A 16,549-nucleotide genomic window follows, 5' to 3' on the forward strand; every position below is an offset into this window, starting at 1 on the left:
AGGGAAAGGGGAGTTGGTATTGTCATCCCGCCTCCACAGATGAGGGGCCTGAGCTGTTGCTGGGCCCCCCTCCAGGATAAGTGAAAACTTTAAGCCTGGAACCCCCAGAGCCTGGAGCAAACCCTTCCTGCAGGCCACCTCCCAACCCAGGCCCACTTGGCTGCTTCTATCCAGCCAGGGCTGTAAAGGCTCTGAGCCACAGGCTGGGCCACACTCGAAGCACCTGGTGTGTCTGTCCCTGTGTGTCCTGTGATTTGCCTTTCTGCCTTGGCCTGTGCCTTTCTCTCCCCTGCCTTCCCTCTGCCAGCCTTTGTTCCCGTATATGTCTGTCTGTGACACTTTATGCCTGTCTCCTCTGTCCATCCCCCCCTCCTGCTTTGAAGTGCCCTCACACATTCTTCTTCCTGCATCTCTGTCCTCTTGGTTATGTCTGAGAGTTGGGGGCGTGGTAATCAGGGGTATGGTCCTGTGGGCATGGTTTGTGGGGGGTTCTTCCCAGACACTGCCTCCAGGATGCCCTCAGACCTTCCACTTGTGGCGCTTTTCCAGTCTTGCCCAACCTGGGACTTCTGTGCTTGCTTCAGCAGCCCAGGAATGAGGCTCCACCCCTGCCCGCCCTGTGCCCTTCTGCCCGCCCCCACACACACTCCCAGTCCTTGTATTGGCCTGCTGTGTGGGGGCAGGGGGGACTGGCCTGGGGGTGCCCGGGGACAATGGTGAGGAGGGATAGGTGTGAAGTCAGGGTCCCAGTTTCCTCCACTGAGCACAGTGCATGCCCAATCAGCTGTTCAGAACAGACACAGGAACACAGAAGATGCAGACACACTGTAGGGGTTGGCCTGGGTAGGGGGACAGCCCTCCTCAACACCCGCCCCCTGCCATATACCCCCAGCCCCCTGCTGGACCCAAGCATCCAGAGCCTTCCTGCAGGTTGGGAAACCCCAGGAGCCCCTGTGCAAGCAAGTTTTACAGCCTTTTCATTTCCTGATTGAACACCTGTGTGAGTGTAGCTGGACTTCTCAGACCAAAGGAAGCAATGCTGCTGCCTGCTGGTCTTCCTAGGTTCCTGGCCTTCCTGCCTTGCCAGCATAGGGGACATCCTCACCCTTTTTCCACAAGGTCATCCAAGGTTTATCTCCCCTTTGTTCTGCTATGTTAATGGAGCATCTAGGTGCTAGGACAGATTGTGCTGGGGACATGGTCTCTGCCATCAAGAGGCTCACAGTACACATGGGAACAGCAGGAGGGGCTGGAATTTTTCTTTTTTTTTTTTTAAGATTTTTAATTTTTTTTTTTAAGATTTTATTTTTAGAGAGGGGGAAGGGAGGGAGAAAGAGAGGGAGAGAAACATCAATGTGTGGTTGCCCCTCAAGTGCCCCCTACTGGGGACTTGGCCCGCAACCCAGGCATGTGCCCTGACTGGGAATTGAACTGGTGACCTTTCAGTTCTCAAGTCAGTGCTCAATCCACTGTGCCACACCAGCCAGGGCTGGAATTTTTCTGAGACCTCCAAGGGCCTCAGCAGGCAGGCAGGTCCCAGTTCTCTCAGCCTGACCTAACCCACAATATCAGCATTCAGTACTCAAGGGTGTACTGGGCTCAGTTGTGTCCCCCCTAAAAAATATGTTGAAGTCCTAGCCCCTGGTACCTGTGAGGAATGTGTCCTTATCTGAGAAAAGGGCCTTTGCAGATACCATTAAGGTATAGATCTTGAAATGAGATCATCCCAGATGAGGGTGCGTGTCCTCGTAAACACACAGACACGAAGGCAAAGGTTGGAGTGATGGGTCTCCAAGCCGAGGACTCCGAGGGTCACAGCACCCACACACAGCTGGAAGAGGCAGCAAGGATCCTGCCAATACTTTGTTTTTGGACTTCTGGCCTCCGGAACTGTGAGAGAATGAATAATATTCTCTTGCTTTAAGCCTCTTAGTTTGTGGTACTTTATTATGGCAGCCCTAGCAAACAATGAATGCAGTGGGTGAGCTTACCATTATAGGAAGCATGCAAGCAGAGGGTGAATAGGTAGGGGCACACTGTAAGGGAGGGGCAGTCCTGGGGACTCAGTGCATCCATCCAGCCATTCCATCCATCCATCCATTATTCAAAATAAGCAGAGAAACAGTCATGACACAGCACCTGTTGCTGGGGCATTTCTGTCCACCCATGCAGGGTAGGGCCTCTAATCCTCACCTGCTCCTCAGAGGGCAGCTTAACCCCGCAGATACTAAGGCCCAGAGAGGGCAAGTCCTTACCCAGAGTCACACGCTGCTGCATGGGGTTGCTGGGAGAGCCCAGGTGTCCCGCTGCCTTCTCAGGGGTCTTCATGTCCACCAGGTTTGTGACTTTAAACTTAGAGAATGGTGCCATAATGGTATATACATTCTGGCCCCTACCATCAGGCAAAGAAAGACTGGAGGGCAGACTGGCACCCTTCCTCCACCACCCAGACTCTGATTTGAGAGGACCAGGACAGGCAAGGCCCTCAGCATTGGAGGGTGCCCAGGCACCTGCCCAGGGACCCCCAGGCAGGCCCTCCACAGAATGGCCTTCAAACCCCATTCAAAACTTTGCAAGATCTGGCTCCAAACTCTCTCTTTTTCGGGATCACAAAGGCACCCGCCAGCACCTCTCTTCCCAGCCAGCAGCATGAGCTGGTGGGAAGCAAGTGGGCTCCTGGGGCCTCCTTAAATAAAGCTTCCTAGGGTGCACTGCTCTTTAACATTTCCAAGGCATTTTCACCCCCTCCATCTCAGACATGTTGGCTTGAATTTTTGTTAAAAAATACACGAGCCCAAACACAGGGTGGGGCAAAAGTAGGTTTACAGTTAATATGGAAAATAATACAATAATTAATAAATAATAAAAAGAAACTTTCGAATACTCACTACTCTAAATCCACTTTTGCCCCACCCTGAGGAAGCCTGAAGATGCTCACTAGCCCCAACTCCCCGTCTCCCTGGGACTTCCCCCCGGCCGTGCAGTTTGAGGCAGACACTGCTGTTCACCTGACCTTGATCATCTTAGGTGAAAAATGAAACCAACCTCACGTCCACTGACGGGACAGGAGCACTGTGCTGCAGCATGCAATGTGTGAGCCCCACCCCAGGTACCTGGTCACCAGGTCCAGATAGCAAAAACATACAGGTGTAATCAGAGAGGCAAGCTAAAGAATCCTCAGCAGCCCTGGCTGGTGTGTCTCAGTGGATTGAGCGTGGACATGTGTGCGAATCAAAGGTTGCTGATTGATTCCCAGTCAGGGCTCAAGCCTGGGTTGCAGGCCAGATCCCCAGTAGGGGGTGTACAAGAGGCAACCACACATCGATGTTGTCCTCTCTTTCGCTCTCCCTTTCCCTCTCTAAAGATAAATAAATAAAATCTTAAACAAACAAACAAAGAAAACTCAGGAAAAACCCTTTTACAAAAGGTTCCAGAATGTTACATAGGCAGGATCTGTTTGCATCTCCATCTACAGGTGCATAGCCTGGGGTGGGGTCCCTCTGGGTGGGGGAAGGAGGAAAATAGAGTACAGTGACAATTACGGTGGCAGTGAGAGAAGGTCTGGAGTGAGGGGTGGGCTTCATCGGCCCTGGGCTAGGGAGGAGGGGACAGTCTGTGGGGACCAGAAGGCAAGGGAGGAGGAAGTGGCGGCTGGGCACTTCCCAAGGAGGAAGTGATGCCGGATTTTCCCCAGGTGTGGCCAGAGGTATAAAGGGCACTGGCAGCCAGCTGGCCAGGTCTGCCACCTGGTGCACCCCAGGACCACAGCCAAGTATGCCTGGGACTGCCGCCAGGCACACACCAGCCGCTCTGAGCCCAGTTGCTGCCACTGAAATGGTGAGCCGCCTCTCCCACGCCCCCACCTGGACAGTGCCATCTGGCCCAGAAGGATTGGCAGTTCCCTGAGCTCTGAGCTAATGATGTTGGGATGGGGTCCAGGAAGTCCCCCCAAATCTTGGGGCAGGAGGGAACCAGGACTCAGGAACTCTGGTTCACTGGGGAGCTTGGGCTGAGGGGCTAGCCCCTCTGGGCCTCAGTTTCCCCAACTGTAAGAGTAGGCTATTTCCCATCTTTGCACAGGGAACAGGGCAAGCTGGGGTGCTAGCAAGGTGCCCCTTTCATGCCCTGACCACCCACTGCCTGTTCCACCAGCTCCTCCCTGGCCTTCTGTTTCTGCTCTGGCTGTCTGCCAGCCTGGCTCTCCATAGCCCCCCACTCTGGGGAGGCCCCCACATCCACACCCACGGAACCCCACGCTGCTACTCAGCCGAGGACCTGCCCCTGGGCCAGGCCCCCGCACACCTGCTGGCTCGAGCTGCCAAGTGGGAGCAGACTTTGCCGGTAGCCCTGGTGTCCAGCCTGGAGGCAGTGGGCCGCAGGAAGCGGCACAAGGGGCCCCCAGCTGGAACCCAGTGCCCAGTGCTACAGCCTGAGGAGGTATTGGAAGCCGACATCCACCAGCGCTCCATCTCTCCCTGGAGATACCGGTGAGGGCTGTGGGGCCCTCTGGGCACTGGGACCCTCCTGTGTGGCACTGGCTGCTCCCTCCCTTATCTGGGCACTGGCTTCCTGAAGAGCTCTCTGAGCCTCAGTGTTTTCACCAGTTAAATGGGATAAGCATCCTGACCGCTGTCCAGCCAGGCCCCTGTCCCTGGGCGGGGGGGGGGGGGGGGGGACCCATCAAGTAAGCTCCTCCTTGCCACTGTTGTCTTGAGATCTCAGGCCAGACCTCGGGCACTAGGGTCCCCTAGGAAAATTCTGGGGCCCCCACTTGAGCCCCTGCAGGTGATGCACTGGGCCGAAAGGGAGGTAAGGTGGCTCAGGAAGCCACCTACCCTAGCTTCTGTGCTCTGAGACGGCACTGGAGTCATGGGAAATCATCACTTATTGAGCACCGAATGCATGCCTGCCCCCTGGGCTCCCTGCAGCCTGACACCTCAGCTCTCACTCAGGGCAGGGGCGTCCCTGAGCACATGGGGCAGCCACGGGGTGCAGACAGGGAAGGAGGAACAGCCTGCTGAGGCTCTCAGCAGTGCCTCACCACTCTTCTCCTGCAGCGTGGACACGGATGAGAACCGCTACCCACAGAAGCTGGCCGTCGCCGAGTGCCTGTGCAGGGGCTGCATCAGCACCAGGACCGGCCGTGAGACAGCAGCGCTCAACTCTGTCCCGCTGCACCAGAGCCTGCTGGTGTTGCGCAGACGGCCCTGCTCCCGGGACACAACAGGGGTGCCCACGCCCGGGGCCTTTGAATTCCACGTCGAGTCCATCCAAGTGCCCATCGGCTGCACCTGCGTCCTGCCCAGGGTGGTACTGTGACCGCTGGCCTCAGATGTCCCCACTGCTGTGCTGTGGGCAGGGATGGCCTCCCAGACTGGACAGTGGGGCTCTCTCTGCAGAGAGGGCCCCTCCTATTTATGTGTATTTATTGGTTATTTATATGCCCTGGATGACCCTGCTTTCCCTACACAGGGTCCCAGGGCTCCAGGCCTCTAGTTTGAGAAAGAACAGTAGAGACTGGGCACTCAGTGGAAGAGCCAGGTGATCCTGCCCTAGTCAGCCCCCTTTAGACGCTCAGTTACCCTTTCACACAAACAGTGGGCTAGAAGGAAACTTATTATTCTCTAAAACTTTTTAAAACAAAAACAGAAAAGGTGTTCTGATGTTCCTACTTGGCGGTCCCTCTGGGATCCCCCATGCTCCCTCTTCCCACCTCCCCTGTATTTCTAAAATAATTATTTATTGTAAATGTATATATATGCCGTTAAATTGATAAACACCCCAAGGGCACAGCATTCATTGGATGCCACAGATACAGGGGTGAAGGCACCCTCCTCACCCTCACTCCTGCCTGGCCCTTGCACCCAGCTGGCCCTGCAGGGGTAGCCGCAGGTCCACATTTTGGTGTGTCCAGAAAGGCCTATGCATGAACCCCAAGTACATCCAGGGTGGGGGATGCATTTGAACAGAGTGGAGCACAGGTGTGCCCTGCTGACCCCTGTGGTTTTACCTGGTGATGCCTCCTGGCTATGGCTCTGGGGCCCGGGGATGGGATGAGTTCCCACAGCCCGGCTGTGATAAAGAGAGGCCCTCTTCTACCCACCGGCCCAGAGTGTGGCCAGACCTATGCTGTGGCAGTGAGCACCTTCTCCATCCTTGGGAAATATCTCTGTGACCCCAGGGACAGGCATCTCTGAGGGTAACTCCCAGGGGGTATCTTCTCAGGGGGCACCTGTGCAGCCTAGGTGAGTGCCATCACCTTCAGCTATCTGAACCGTGTTCCCCCAGCCCAGCAGAGGCCCAGGAGTTTCGAAGGCCATCCCATGGCCCCAACATCCCCCTGGGCACCTGTCCACCACGGGTGACCTGCTAGTCCAGGGGCAACCAAGCCAGCCAGTGTCCCAGGCCAGCTGCCCCACTGGCCAACCGACAACCTGGCCTGTGCCCTTACTGCCAAAGTCCTACATCTGCATCTTCCCGCATGGGATTGTCGGAGGCATCTCGTTAAGGGGTCCAGGAGTACATGGCCTTGGCAGTGGTGGAAGGGACCCTGGGGCAGTTCTGGCTCAGCCACAACCCCCTGCATAGGCCCAGCCAAATCTGAGGGTTGACATGGTACTGTGGGGTTTGCAGGGCCCTTGTCAGCACCTCCCTGCCTGACCAGTAGCTTTTACCCACTAAGTAACGCCTACTGTGTGCAAGTACCAGGAAGTGGGGAGGGGTGACCTTGGTCTTGAGCCTGGAAGGACCGTGGGTTCAGCACATATTTGCTGAGTGTCTATGTGCCTGGTGCTGGGAATAGAGCAGTGGACAAAATGGACAGATCTCTGCTGCCCACATGTGGGGTGACTGACAACCACAGAACAAGCAGCAAAGTGCTCCGTTAGGGCTGGTGAAGGAATTAAGGACAGTGATGCAGGGAAGGTGGAGGGGCTGCAATTCCAAACAGAGATCACACGGCCATGGAGGCCACCTGAGCAAAGGCCTGGATGGCCAGCCAGGGACCTGTGTTCCAGGCAGAGGGAATAATAGCCTGTGCAAAGGCCCTGAGAAGGCAGCACGCCTGTGTCTGAGGGTTGGGGTGGCCCATGTGGCTGGAGCCAAGGGAGCAGAGGGTAACTGTGGGGCCAGGGTGCACAGAGAGTTGTCCTGGACTGAGGGAGTCTGTGGGGTCTGAGTGGGTGCCAGGTGGGTCAACCAGTGCTGGAAATGGCCTGCAGGGGACAGGGCAGAGCAGGGAGGTGAGTAGATTTGTAAGAGCCCCGATGGGGCGTGTGGTTACATTAAGGGAAGTCAGGGGCCAGCAATTTTATTGTCCTTCTGGGAGGCTGGAGTGGCCATTTCCTGGGGCAGGGCTGCCGGTGCCGAGTTGGCCCTGGAACATTAGAGGGCCCCGGGTCTGAGAGCAGGATTTGCTGACAGCTGGTAGGGCAAACGAGAGGCAAGGAATTTAAAGACTTTTCCAGACTTTGAGGGAGCAGGTGGTTGGGAAGAGACCACCAAGGAGGCTTCCCAGGCCAGGATGTGAGCTGAAGCCAGGCAAAGCTTGGGAGCCACGGGGCTCCCCACTGGGAAGCAAAACAGTACCTAGAAGGGCCATGTCTGGCCCCCTCCTGGAGAGAGGGAAGGGAAGGAAAGGGGAGGGGAGGGGCAGGGAGATATGTCTGGTGTGTGTGTTTGCAGCCCCAGGACTGGAGAGGCAAGGCCTCTTGGCTTGAAGCCCCCCACAGCTGTTCTGGCTGTCCTGGGTGACACCAAGGTGAAGGCCGGCTGGGCTTCCTGGGGCCTCCCCTTGCTCACCTGCATTCCCACTGCACTCAGCTGCTCGGGCAGGACTAGGGGGCTCCACAAGGTGACTCTGGCAGGTCCAGAAAAGCTGGTGCGGGGACACACACTCCCTCCTCCCAGGCCTGGGAACTTCATTTCTAGAGTAGAAACTCAAATACTTGGAATTCCAGATACTTTATTTCATGGACTAGAAAAAGCTCTGTGATGTCAGGTGCCGTGGAGAAAGATGACAGGCTTCTGGGAATGACAGCAGAAGAGGGCCTATGGTTCTGCCAGGCAGATAAGGGGATGCTCTTGGGGTCTGGATGGTGGCCCCCAAAAAGCTACACAAGACAGCAGCCACTCAGGGAGCAGTTTGAGGCAGTGGTCACACGACCTCATCGGTCACTGGGACAGGGTTTTCCTGGGGACCGCTGGGGACCCTTGCTGCTGCCACCTCCTCTTCCTGCTCACTGGGCTTCTTGCGGGCCTCGGCTGGGGGCCGGGGTGGGGGGTTGCTAGGTGGCTGTTTGATGGTACCCCCCACCTGTGGCCGTTCCTTGGGCTTGGGCTCGATGGGAGTCCATTGTTCACCACGGATAGCTGCCTGCCGGAAACAGAGGGGCTGGGCTCTGGGAGCCTCCAGGGCCCACCCCCACCCTGGCCCCACCCTGCACTCCCACAACCCTACCAAAGCAGAACCCAGACTGAATCCCATTAGACCTGAAAGGCCTGTGGCTCAGAGGTTAAGAGGCTGGCCAGAGGCTCTGCCTGACCCCAAACTGGGATTAAACCCCAGGGATTATTCCACCATGTCAGGAGGGACCCTGTAAAGCAGGAGGGGCATGGACTCCCTGCGTTTCTGAAAGATCCCCTGGAAGCCACTTTTGGGTGCACATTCCCAGACTCCCCCCAGGAGTAGGACAGGGAGGCCAGGCCAGCGCCGGCCATCATGCTGAGTCAAGAGGCTGGCAGCACACAGGGTGGGAGAGGCCCAGGAGGACAGCCGTGGAGGGCAGGGTCCCACTCATCCTGGACCCACCCTGGCCTGGAGGCTCCCTGAGGGCACCCAGGCCTGCTGGGGAGTGAAGAGTGTGCACCAGGAAACTTGCTGAAATGCAGTCACCCCTGTCCCCATCCCACGAGAAAGGACACTGGCTCCTGGCCTTGGCCCAGCCTCCAGGCAGCTGCAGGGACCAGTGTCAAGCATCAGCAGGGCTGACCACAGACGACACCACTCACCAGCAGATAGATGCCACTTGCTATGGCCAAGCAGGCTGTCCCCAGGATGGTGGCAAGCAGGAAGCCAGCTGGTACCGACAGCCTGGGGAGGGGGTGGGAGTGGGGTGTGGGAGGCTCAGAAGAACAGTCAGTGGGGGTCTGCAGGGGCTCCAGGTCTTGGGCAGAGGCCATAAGATCTCAGGACAAAACAGACCATGAGTGTGCTGTCCCCAGGACTATGGAAGGAGGGGACACCTGGCCCTGCCAAGGCTGGGCTTTTAAATTTGGGTCCCTGGAGCTGTCCTCTGCCTTGACTTGTACCCTAACCACTTTGGGACCTTTAATCCTGGCCCTACCCCCATGCTGTGGGGAGGCCCATGCAGCTGCAGAGGCAGGAGGGTGTGCTGGCCTCTCTGCAGTCACTACCAGACACGTGTGTGAGGCAGCAGACTGCCCGGCTGCACCCTGCCACTAAGGTTTGGGGTGAATTGTTAGACAGGAGGAGATGACAGATACAGGTTTGGGGGGCCTCTGGCAGAGCCTGGGGCCTGGGTTTTGTTTGGAAAAACAACTGGGCTGAGAGGGACCTGACTTGCCCCCAGCACTCCTGTCCAGGCCACCAGGCCAGTGGGGAGGAGCTACTCAGGGCCCTCCTGAGAGTGGGTGGGACTCACCCCAGGTGCAAGAAGGCCCGGAAGTAGTAATTCCTGGAGAGGGGCCCGAACAACTTCAGCACTTTCGTCATGTACTTCTGTCCGCTAGGCCAAGTGAGGAGGGAGGGAAGACAGATTGGGTCCTACTCAGCAACCCTACACCCACCCTGTCCCAGAGCACCCCAGCTTCTTTCCTTTCAAGGACCTGGAGCTTTGGAGGGACAGGACCAGCTCCTGCAGGGCCCCTGGCTGAGTGTCCCACCCTTGTGGGTTCAACCCAGCCCCTGGGTTGAACCCGAGAGCAGGTAGGGACTGACCATCTCTCCATGGTGGAGCCCTTCCTCCTCTTCCCGCGGGGGTACTCCAGCAGGCAGACAAACACTCCTGCTGCACTGAAGCTGAGGTTAAGGAACAGCCCAGCCCCAGGCCTGAGGGGCCACAATGAGCCCCTTTGCTGAGAAACAGATGGGCACAAGTGCCGCCTGGAGCCACACAGTCGGGGGACAGGCAGGTGGGATCCCACAGGTCTGGCCACTTTGCTGCCGGTCCTGCACCCTCCCTCTCCCTTGCCTGTTTTGGGTTTCAGAGGGCCTGGAATAACCAGGCAAAAGGGTAGCTGATAAGAGTGTTCAGAGAGGACCCCTGGGGGTGTGACACCTCCCATTCCCCCGCCAGACACCAGACAAGTCACTTCCCTGCTGAACCTTCGCTTCCAAAACTGCAGCTGGGCCTACCCTGCTGAGTCTAAAGGGCCCAGGGATGTGAGGAGCACTGTGCAAACTGTAAAGGGCCATGCCACTGAGGCAGTGGCATCTCCATCCTCAGGCCATTAGCACCACCCCTGGCAGTGCCGCCCCCCCCCCCCCCCGCTGGGTCTATGGTGGGAGGATACATGGAGTATGCGCCAAAGTACCACAGGGTGAACTGGCCAGCAGTGGCCACGATGCCGCCTGTGATGAGAACTGTGGGCAGAAGAAAAGCGGGTTAGTAGGAGTCCCTGACCATGGGAGAGACTTGCCTCCACCCCCTCCCTGCAGGGCTGGGATCCACAGGGGGCTCTGACCACCTCCCCTTGTGCTCCTCCCTTCCACAGCTGGGCCAACAGACCACCACAAGGCTGCCCTTGAGTCTGTCAACCCTTTTAGCCAGTAGGGGGACCCAGGCAGCTGCAGGCACCTGCGGACAATGGAGGATGCCTTCCCCAAGGAAGTGGCATGTGACTGAGGGGCTGAAGCTGGTGGAGGAGGGCCTGTGTCCCTGGGGCTGCTGACCGGAGAGACTGCCTCACAGCCCTGGGCAGGAGCCTGGACTCCAGCCTGGACACTCACTCTTGAGCTCTCTGACCCTGTCATTTTGAGTTTTTGCATTTAAAGACCACATTGTTGACTGTGGATTTTGCGTCGGCTCCATGGATAGCCTCTGCTCATTGCACGGTTCCTGTTTGTCCCTATTGCTGTGTTTCACCTTATTTCAGTTTGATGTTGACATTCCTATACCCTCCTTTGGTTTGGATTTGTCAGCTATTCCACCCCTTTATTTTCAGCTCTATGTGGTCCTGCTGGATCTTTTCTCCCCAGATGTTTTTTTTATTGTGGTAAAGTATACATAAAATTTTCCATTTTAGCCATCTTAAAGTTAAGTACATTCACATTGTTGTGTATCCACCCTCATAATTTCTAGCAATTTCTTGAGGTATAATTATTACATACAATAAAGGCGTAAGCTTGATGACTTTTCACATGTGTACCCCCATATGACCTCCACCCAAGTCAAGATTCCCATCTTCCCAGAAAGCTCCCTTGTGCCCCTATCAAGTCCACTCTGGAACCCTAGATCTAGCTTCTATGCCCAGCCAAAGGCTGTCTAGGTCATTCACGTGGTTTGGATGGGTCACTAACTCATTCTTTTTGTGGAGTTTTCTACTGTGTGAATCAACCACAATTTATCCATCATTTTGTCTTTAGGAAATTTGGTGCTTCCATTTTTCACTATTACAAATAGGCTGATGTAACTGAATTTTTCATATTGTAAACAATCTGATAGTGAATTTAACAGATTTTATTGCAGGTAATTGGAACTTGTTTTATTTTCTCCTTAACAAGTTTTTGTTGTTCCTCCTGCTGGCTTGATTAAACTTTAATTTTAAAATTCCTTTTCCTGAACCACAAGTGGACTTCAATATGTTTAACTTCAATCTCACTCCCAAAGTACCCATTATTATTAATTATTTACAGTCAATACTTAGTCACCAATGTCTTCATTCCTGAATCCCCTTCCTTTCTTCTGTATTTAATTTCTCTTGCTGAAGTACATCTTTTAGTAGTCCTTTCTGTGACGTTCTATTAGCAGCAACTCCCTGAGTACCTGAAAATGCCCTCATTCTGGAATAACAGTGTATCTGAATACTAAATTCATGGTTTTGTCTCAACACCAAAGGTATCATCCCATTGTCTTCTGGCATCTATTATTGATGATGAGAAGTCAGAAATCAGTCTGATACTAATTCACTTTATTAACTGGTAAATTTGAAGGTTTCCTTTAATGGTCTTTATTTTCATTACAATGTGTCCCAGAAGGAATTTAAACAAATCCTTTTATTCTGTAAGGGACTTTGTTTTCTCCTTCAATTCTGGAATTTCCCTTTTATAATGCTTCATTTCATTCTATTGATTCTTTCCTCTGGAAATGCCATTATATGGATGTGGGGTCGTGTACATAACTCAACTTCTCTCAGCTATATTCTGTGGTTTCCTCTGATCCACCTTCCATGTCACTAATTCTCTCTTCATCTCTATACTGTGCTTAATTCAATTAACTTTCAATGACTTTGTATTTTATTTCTAGACATCCTATATTAGTCATTTTTTGCATTGCCCTGTATAATTTTCTATTCCTTTATCTCCCTGAACAGTTCTAAACATACTTGTACCCATATTCTCAAGTCTCTTCCTAATGGCACTAGTAGTTCTGGTGCTAAGGAGGCACATTCTCCTGCCTGGTGTCTGCTTCCTCAAATGGCGGGTATGTCTGTGAGCTGCGCGAAGCAGTGCCTGTCTGTCTGCCTGTGGCAGTCTGTGTGCCCTGGCTGAGGAACTACCCTTGCAGAACAGTTTCACATTCGCTTCTGCTTGGGGCCTGTGGGCTTCTCCAGTCCTGGATCCAGTTTATCTGAATTTCTCGGTTGTTGTAGCACAGGGTAGGGTTCAGCCCTCACCCCCTGCACACAGCGCAGGCCTGAGTTTCTGGAGGTTCTGTCTTGTTCGTGACTCTCTTCATCCAGGCCCTAACAGCAAATGATAAGCTTCCTTGGATGGGACAGTTTTCTAGTTGGTTTCTTGTACAGACAGCCTTTCCTGGCTCCGATCTGAGGCATGCAGCTCCATTTCAGCCCGTTTTTTACAACGAGGCCCCGATATCCCACTGGGTAAAAGCCCAAGCCCCTGTTGGTCCCAATTCCCCAGGTACCCCTTCCTTCCACCCTAGCCCCACCTCCTTGGAACCTCACTGTGCTTTTATGGCCAGATTTCCTTGGAGTTAAGCTCAGCTATGTAATTACTCTTCAGTTTGCTCATTAGCTCTCCTGTGAGTTGGGAGGGAAGGGTACTCTCCTTATATGTTCAGTCAGCACGCGTCTACTCATCTTTGGGGGTGTAATTTTCTCACCCTGGGCAAAGATACCCCTGGCTGAGGGCTGGCAGCTCTACTGGGTAGTGGGTTTCTCACAGGTACAGGGAACGAGACAGGTAAGGCCCCTGCTCTCATGGGGCTCACGGTCCAGGAGGGAACAGAAATAAACATCAGAGAGTAGTGAACCAGAACAGGGGACTGTGACAGATGTCTAGATGCTCTGGAAAGACTTCTCAGAGATGAACAGAGGAGCCAGCCACAGATGCTTCAAACAGAGGGAGTGCTTCTGCAAAGGCCCTGGGGTGTTCCTGGGAGATCCAGGAACAGAAAGGAGGCCTGTGCAGCTGGAGTGACAGTGGTGGGAGGGGGGCAGGGGCACAGCAGTCAGAATCTGGCTTTTATTCTTCATAATGGGATCCACTACAGTGTTTTCGACAGGAGGTGACATGATCTGATTAGATGGGATTTTCTATAACAAAAAAGAAGCCTGTTGGATGCACCTGCTAGTAGGGCCCAGCCAGTCCTGAGCAGTCCCAGGTGGCTGCAGTTTATTCTGAGTCAGGAGAAAAAGTCAGAGGGAAACTCAGAAGGGGAAGGGCCCTGGGAGACCTTCCAACAAGCTGCCTCACTTCATGGTGGAGGAAACGGGGCCAGGGCTTGAAGTTCTCTAGGACTCAACTTCACTGTCTGTAAAGTGGATTAACAGCACTGGCCTCAGGACACTGTGAACATTAGCTAAGACAAGGAAGGGACAACCTGCACACAGTGGGCATGCCATGAATGGGACACTGGGAGTGTCACTGTCTGTAACCACTGGGACTAGATCCTAGGCTTCTCACAGAGCTCCCAGTTTGGTGTCCTCTGTCACCTTCTACTTCCTGGGGATGGGTGGGACAGGGGTTTGGGAGCTACTGGAGAAAGGCAGGCTGGTCTTCAGCAGTCTAAGGTCTTACAGCCAGGCAGGGGGACAGCCTGGGGTCAGCTGTGGGGACAAGTGAGAAGGATCTGACCCACTGGGGGATGACCTGCCTCGACACAGAACAGACCATTGGGTCTCATGCCCCAAGCTGCCCACCTCAAAATGTGACCTTACAGTTCGGGGCCAGAGGGACTTCCTCTACATCTATTTCCCTCCCTCCCACAGCTTCACCAGGCATCTCCAGCCCCCAGTGGCAGGGGTGCCTCAGGCTGGGTCTCAGGTGAGGTGGTGGGCTGGGACCCTCCTCATCATAACATTCTCCACAGTCTTCCCACCCACACACTCCCACCGGGTACAGGTCCTTCCTGGGAGTGGCAGATCCACGGAGGCGGACAGAGCCTCTGGGCCACTTCCTCTTGCCTAAGCCCCCCCTAGGCACAGACTCACCCACCCCTCCTGAGCGGTTCCCCTTCCCAGTACAGCACAGGGGTGCCGACCCCACTGTGCCTTCCCCAGGGCTCCGAGCACAGGCTCAGGGTGACCGGGGGCCTGTCATCCTTCCCCAGAAGCAGTCTCTGGAAATAGAGCTAGGAGAGGTCCCTCTGAGCGGTTTTCGATGTCCGGTGAAAACCCAGGACTGAGGAGGGAGCCCCTGGTCACCCCTGGTCACCCCTGGGCAGAAGCCCACTCCCGGGTCGGAGGGGCGGCGGGGGCAGGGGATCCCGCCCAGGTTTCCCAATCCTGGAGAGCAGTGACTTGCTGGAAACCACCCTGGACGACAGCCTCTCCCCTCCTTGGCCGCAACTTCCTCTATGAGCAGATCTGGGCAGGGTGGAGGGGTGAAGAGAGGGCAGCAGAGGGGGCAGGGGACGAGGAAGACGAATCTGCAGGGGTGTCTCCAAACAACCTCCGCAGCCCAAGGTCTCCCACTGACCGGCCGCCCCCAGCCACAGCCTGCCCCAGGTCTATCTTCCCGCTCCGCAGCTGCAGGTCTCTGCAGGACTCTCGAGTACCTCACCTCCCGGCTTCAGCTCACACCTCCCGGCCCGCAATCTGGAGCTTCTGAACCCTCAGGACTCTGGATCCTCAGCCCGTTTCCAGCCCACTCCGTCCCTCAGCTGCATCCTGGGGTTCCGGCGCCCCAATTGCTCCAGCCTACAGCCTTGGGTCGCTGATTCCCCACGTCCCCATCTCCAGCCCACCCAGTCCTGCCCGGCCCCCGCCCCCACGCCGATCCTCGGCGCACTCACTCAGACCGGACGCCAGCGCCTGCTCATTGGCCCACATGGCCCACTCGATCTGCCCCATGTTGGCGGCCAACACGGCTGGCTCAGCTGGGACACTGAAACCCGCTCGACCGTCACTTCCCAGCCCTGAGTTCCGGCACCACCTCCCGCGCCCCCTAGCTTCCCGTGGGGGTGGGGGGGGGGGGTGAACAGACTACCCACCCCAAGCCCCGCCCTGCCCGCCCGGAGGAATAGCTTTGCCTCTCGGGTTCCGGCCCCACCCCCTGAAGGGAGGACTGGTAGTAGTCCCGTCGGAGGTTGGCTGGGTGCTCAGGCCGGTCCCGCTCCCGACCTTCTTGGCTTGCACGTCTGTCCGAGGGGTCCTCGCCTCACCTTCTACAGCACCCGCAGGTGAACCACGGGGCCCCAACCACTCGGATGCCTGCTTGATGCCAAGCACCTGTCCTGCCAGCTCTGGCCCGGGCCAACCTGGAGTGTCCTAAGCATCTTATGTGAGCACTAGGGAGAGGGAACCCAGTAAGGCAAACACCTGCTTCTGTGGGCAGGGTCCCCCCAGAATGCTGAGCTCTTTACAGGTGCCAACATGGGCTTCTTCAGAAGAGGTGAGCAGGCCGGGTTCCTAGAAGGGTTTAAAGGTTCAGAGCCTTCACCATGCCCACTGGGGAGTTCCCCTCCAAGGAGAAGGGACTCAGACAAGAGCCTGAGCCTGGGGGTCTCCTCCATGGAAGTCAACGCCTGCTTCTAAGACAGTGGCAGGCCCAACCCCCACGTCATCTGGCCCTGGGCCAGCCAAGTGCAGTGGACAGCCCTCTGCTCACAGAGCTCACTTAGGGGAGGGGGGCAAAGTATGCAGAGCTAGGAAAACCTAGAATGTAGGAGTGCTGGCTCCTGTCCCTCTGTCATCTCCTTCTGTCCACCCCCTTAATGGGCCAGCAGCAGCAGCAGCTGACCCTCCCAGGAGGAGTGGGGAAGAATGCATTGACCTGCACACTAATGGAAAACTCATTTGTAAGTTAACAGCCATTCCCGGGTTCCAGAAACCCTAACCACCTGCAATAAGAACCATCCCAAATTGGGGCTCCTTCCTGTACACATGCTTCCCACTGCGGGCTGGA

General features: G+C 55.7%; 2 protein-coding genes across 3 annotated transcripts; one reads left to right on the forward strand and one right to left on the reverse strand.

Moving 5' to 3' along the window:
- Nucleotides 1-3,656: 3,656 nt before the first annotated feature.
- IL17C (interleukin 17C) lies at nt 3,657-5,895 on the forward strand. Its single transcript, XM_045191910.2, has 3 exons — nt 3,657-3,837; nt 4,153-4,487; nt 5,058-5,895. The coding sequence occupies exons 1-3, from the start codon at nt 3,775-3,777 to the stop codon at nt 5,317-5,319; spliced, it is 660 nt and encodes a 219-aa protein (XP_045047845.1). The 5' UTR covers nt 3,657-3,774; the 3' UTR covers nt 5,320-5,895.
- A 2,051-nt stretch (nt 5,896-7,946) lies between these two features.
- On the reverse strand, nt 7,947-15,597 carry CYBA (cytochrome b-245 alpha chain). Of its 2 annotated transcripts, XM_024556242.3 has the most exons (6): nt 15,438-15,594; nt 10,534-10,603; nt 9,959-10,033; nt 9,663-9,746; nt 9,010-9,091; nt 7,947-8,374 (listed from the first exon to the last, which is right to left on the reverse strand). In XM_024556242.3, exons 1-6 carry the CDS (start codon nt 15,493-15,495, stop codon nt 8,156-8,158), a joined length of 588 nt encoding a protein of 195 aa, XP_024412010.2. In that variant the 5' UTR covers nt 15,496-15,594; the 3' UTR covers nt 7,947-8,155. The 2 variants fall into 2 exon arrangements, with proteins under 2 accessions (XP_024412010.2, XP_053771912.1); XM_053915937.2 differs by lacking the exon at nt 9,663-9,746 and having other exon boundaries at nt 15,438-15,597.
- Between the last annotated feature and the right edge of the window lie 952 nt (nt 15,598-16,549).

This window comes from Desmodus rotundus, chromosome 12, assembly GCF_022682495.2.
Source record: "Desmodus rotundus isolate HL8 chromosome 12, HLdesRot8A.1, whole genome shotgun sequence".
NCBI classification, from domain to species: domain Eukaryota; kingdom Metazoa; phylum Chordata; class Mammalia; order Chiroptera; family Phyllostomidae; genus Desmodus; species Desmodus rotundus.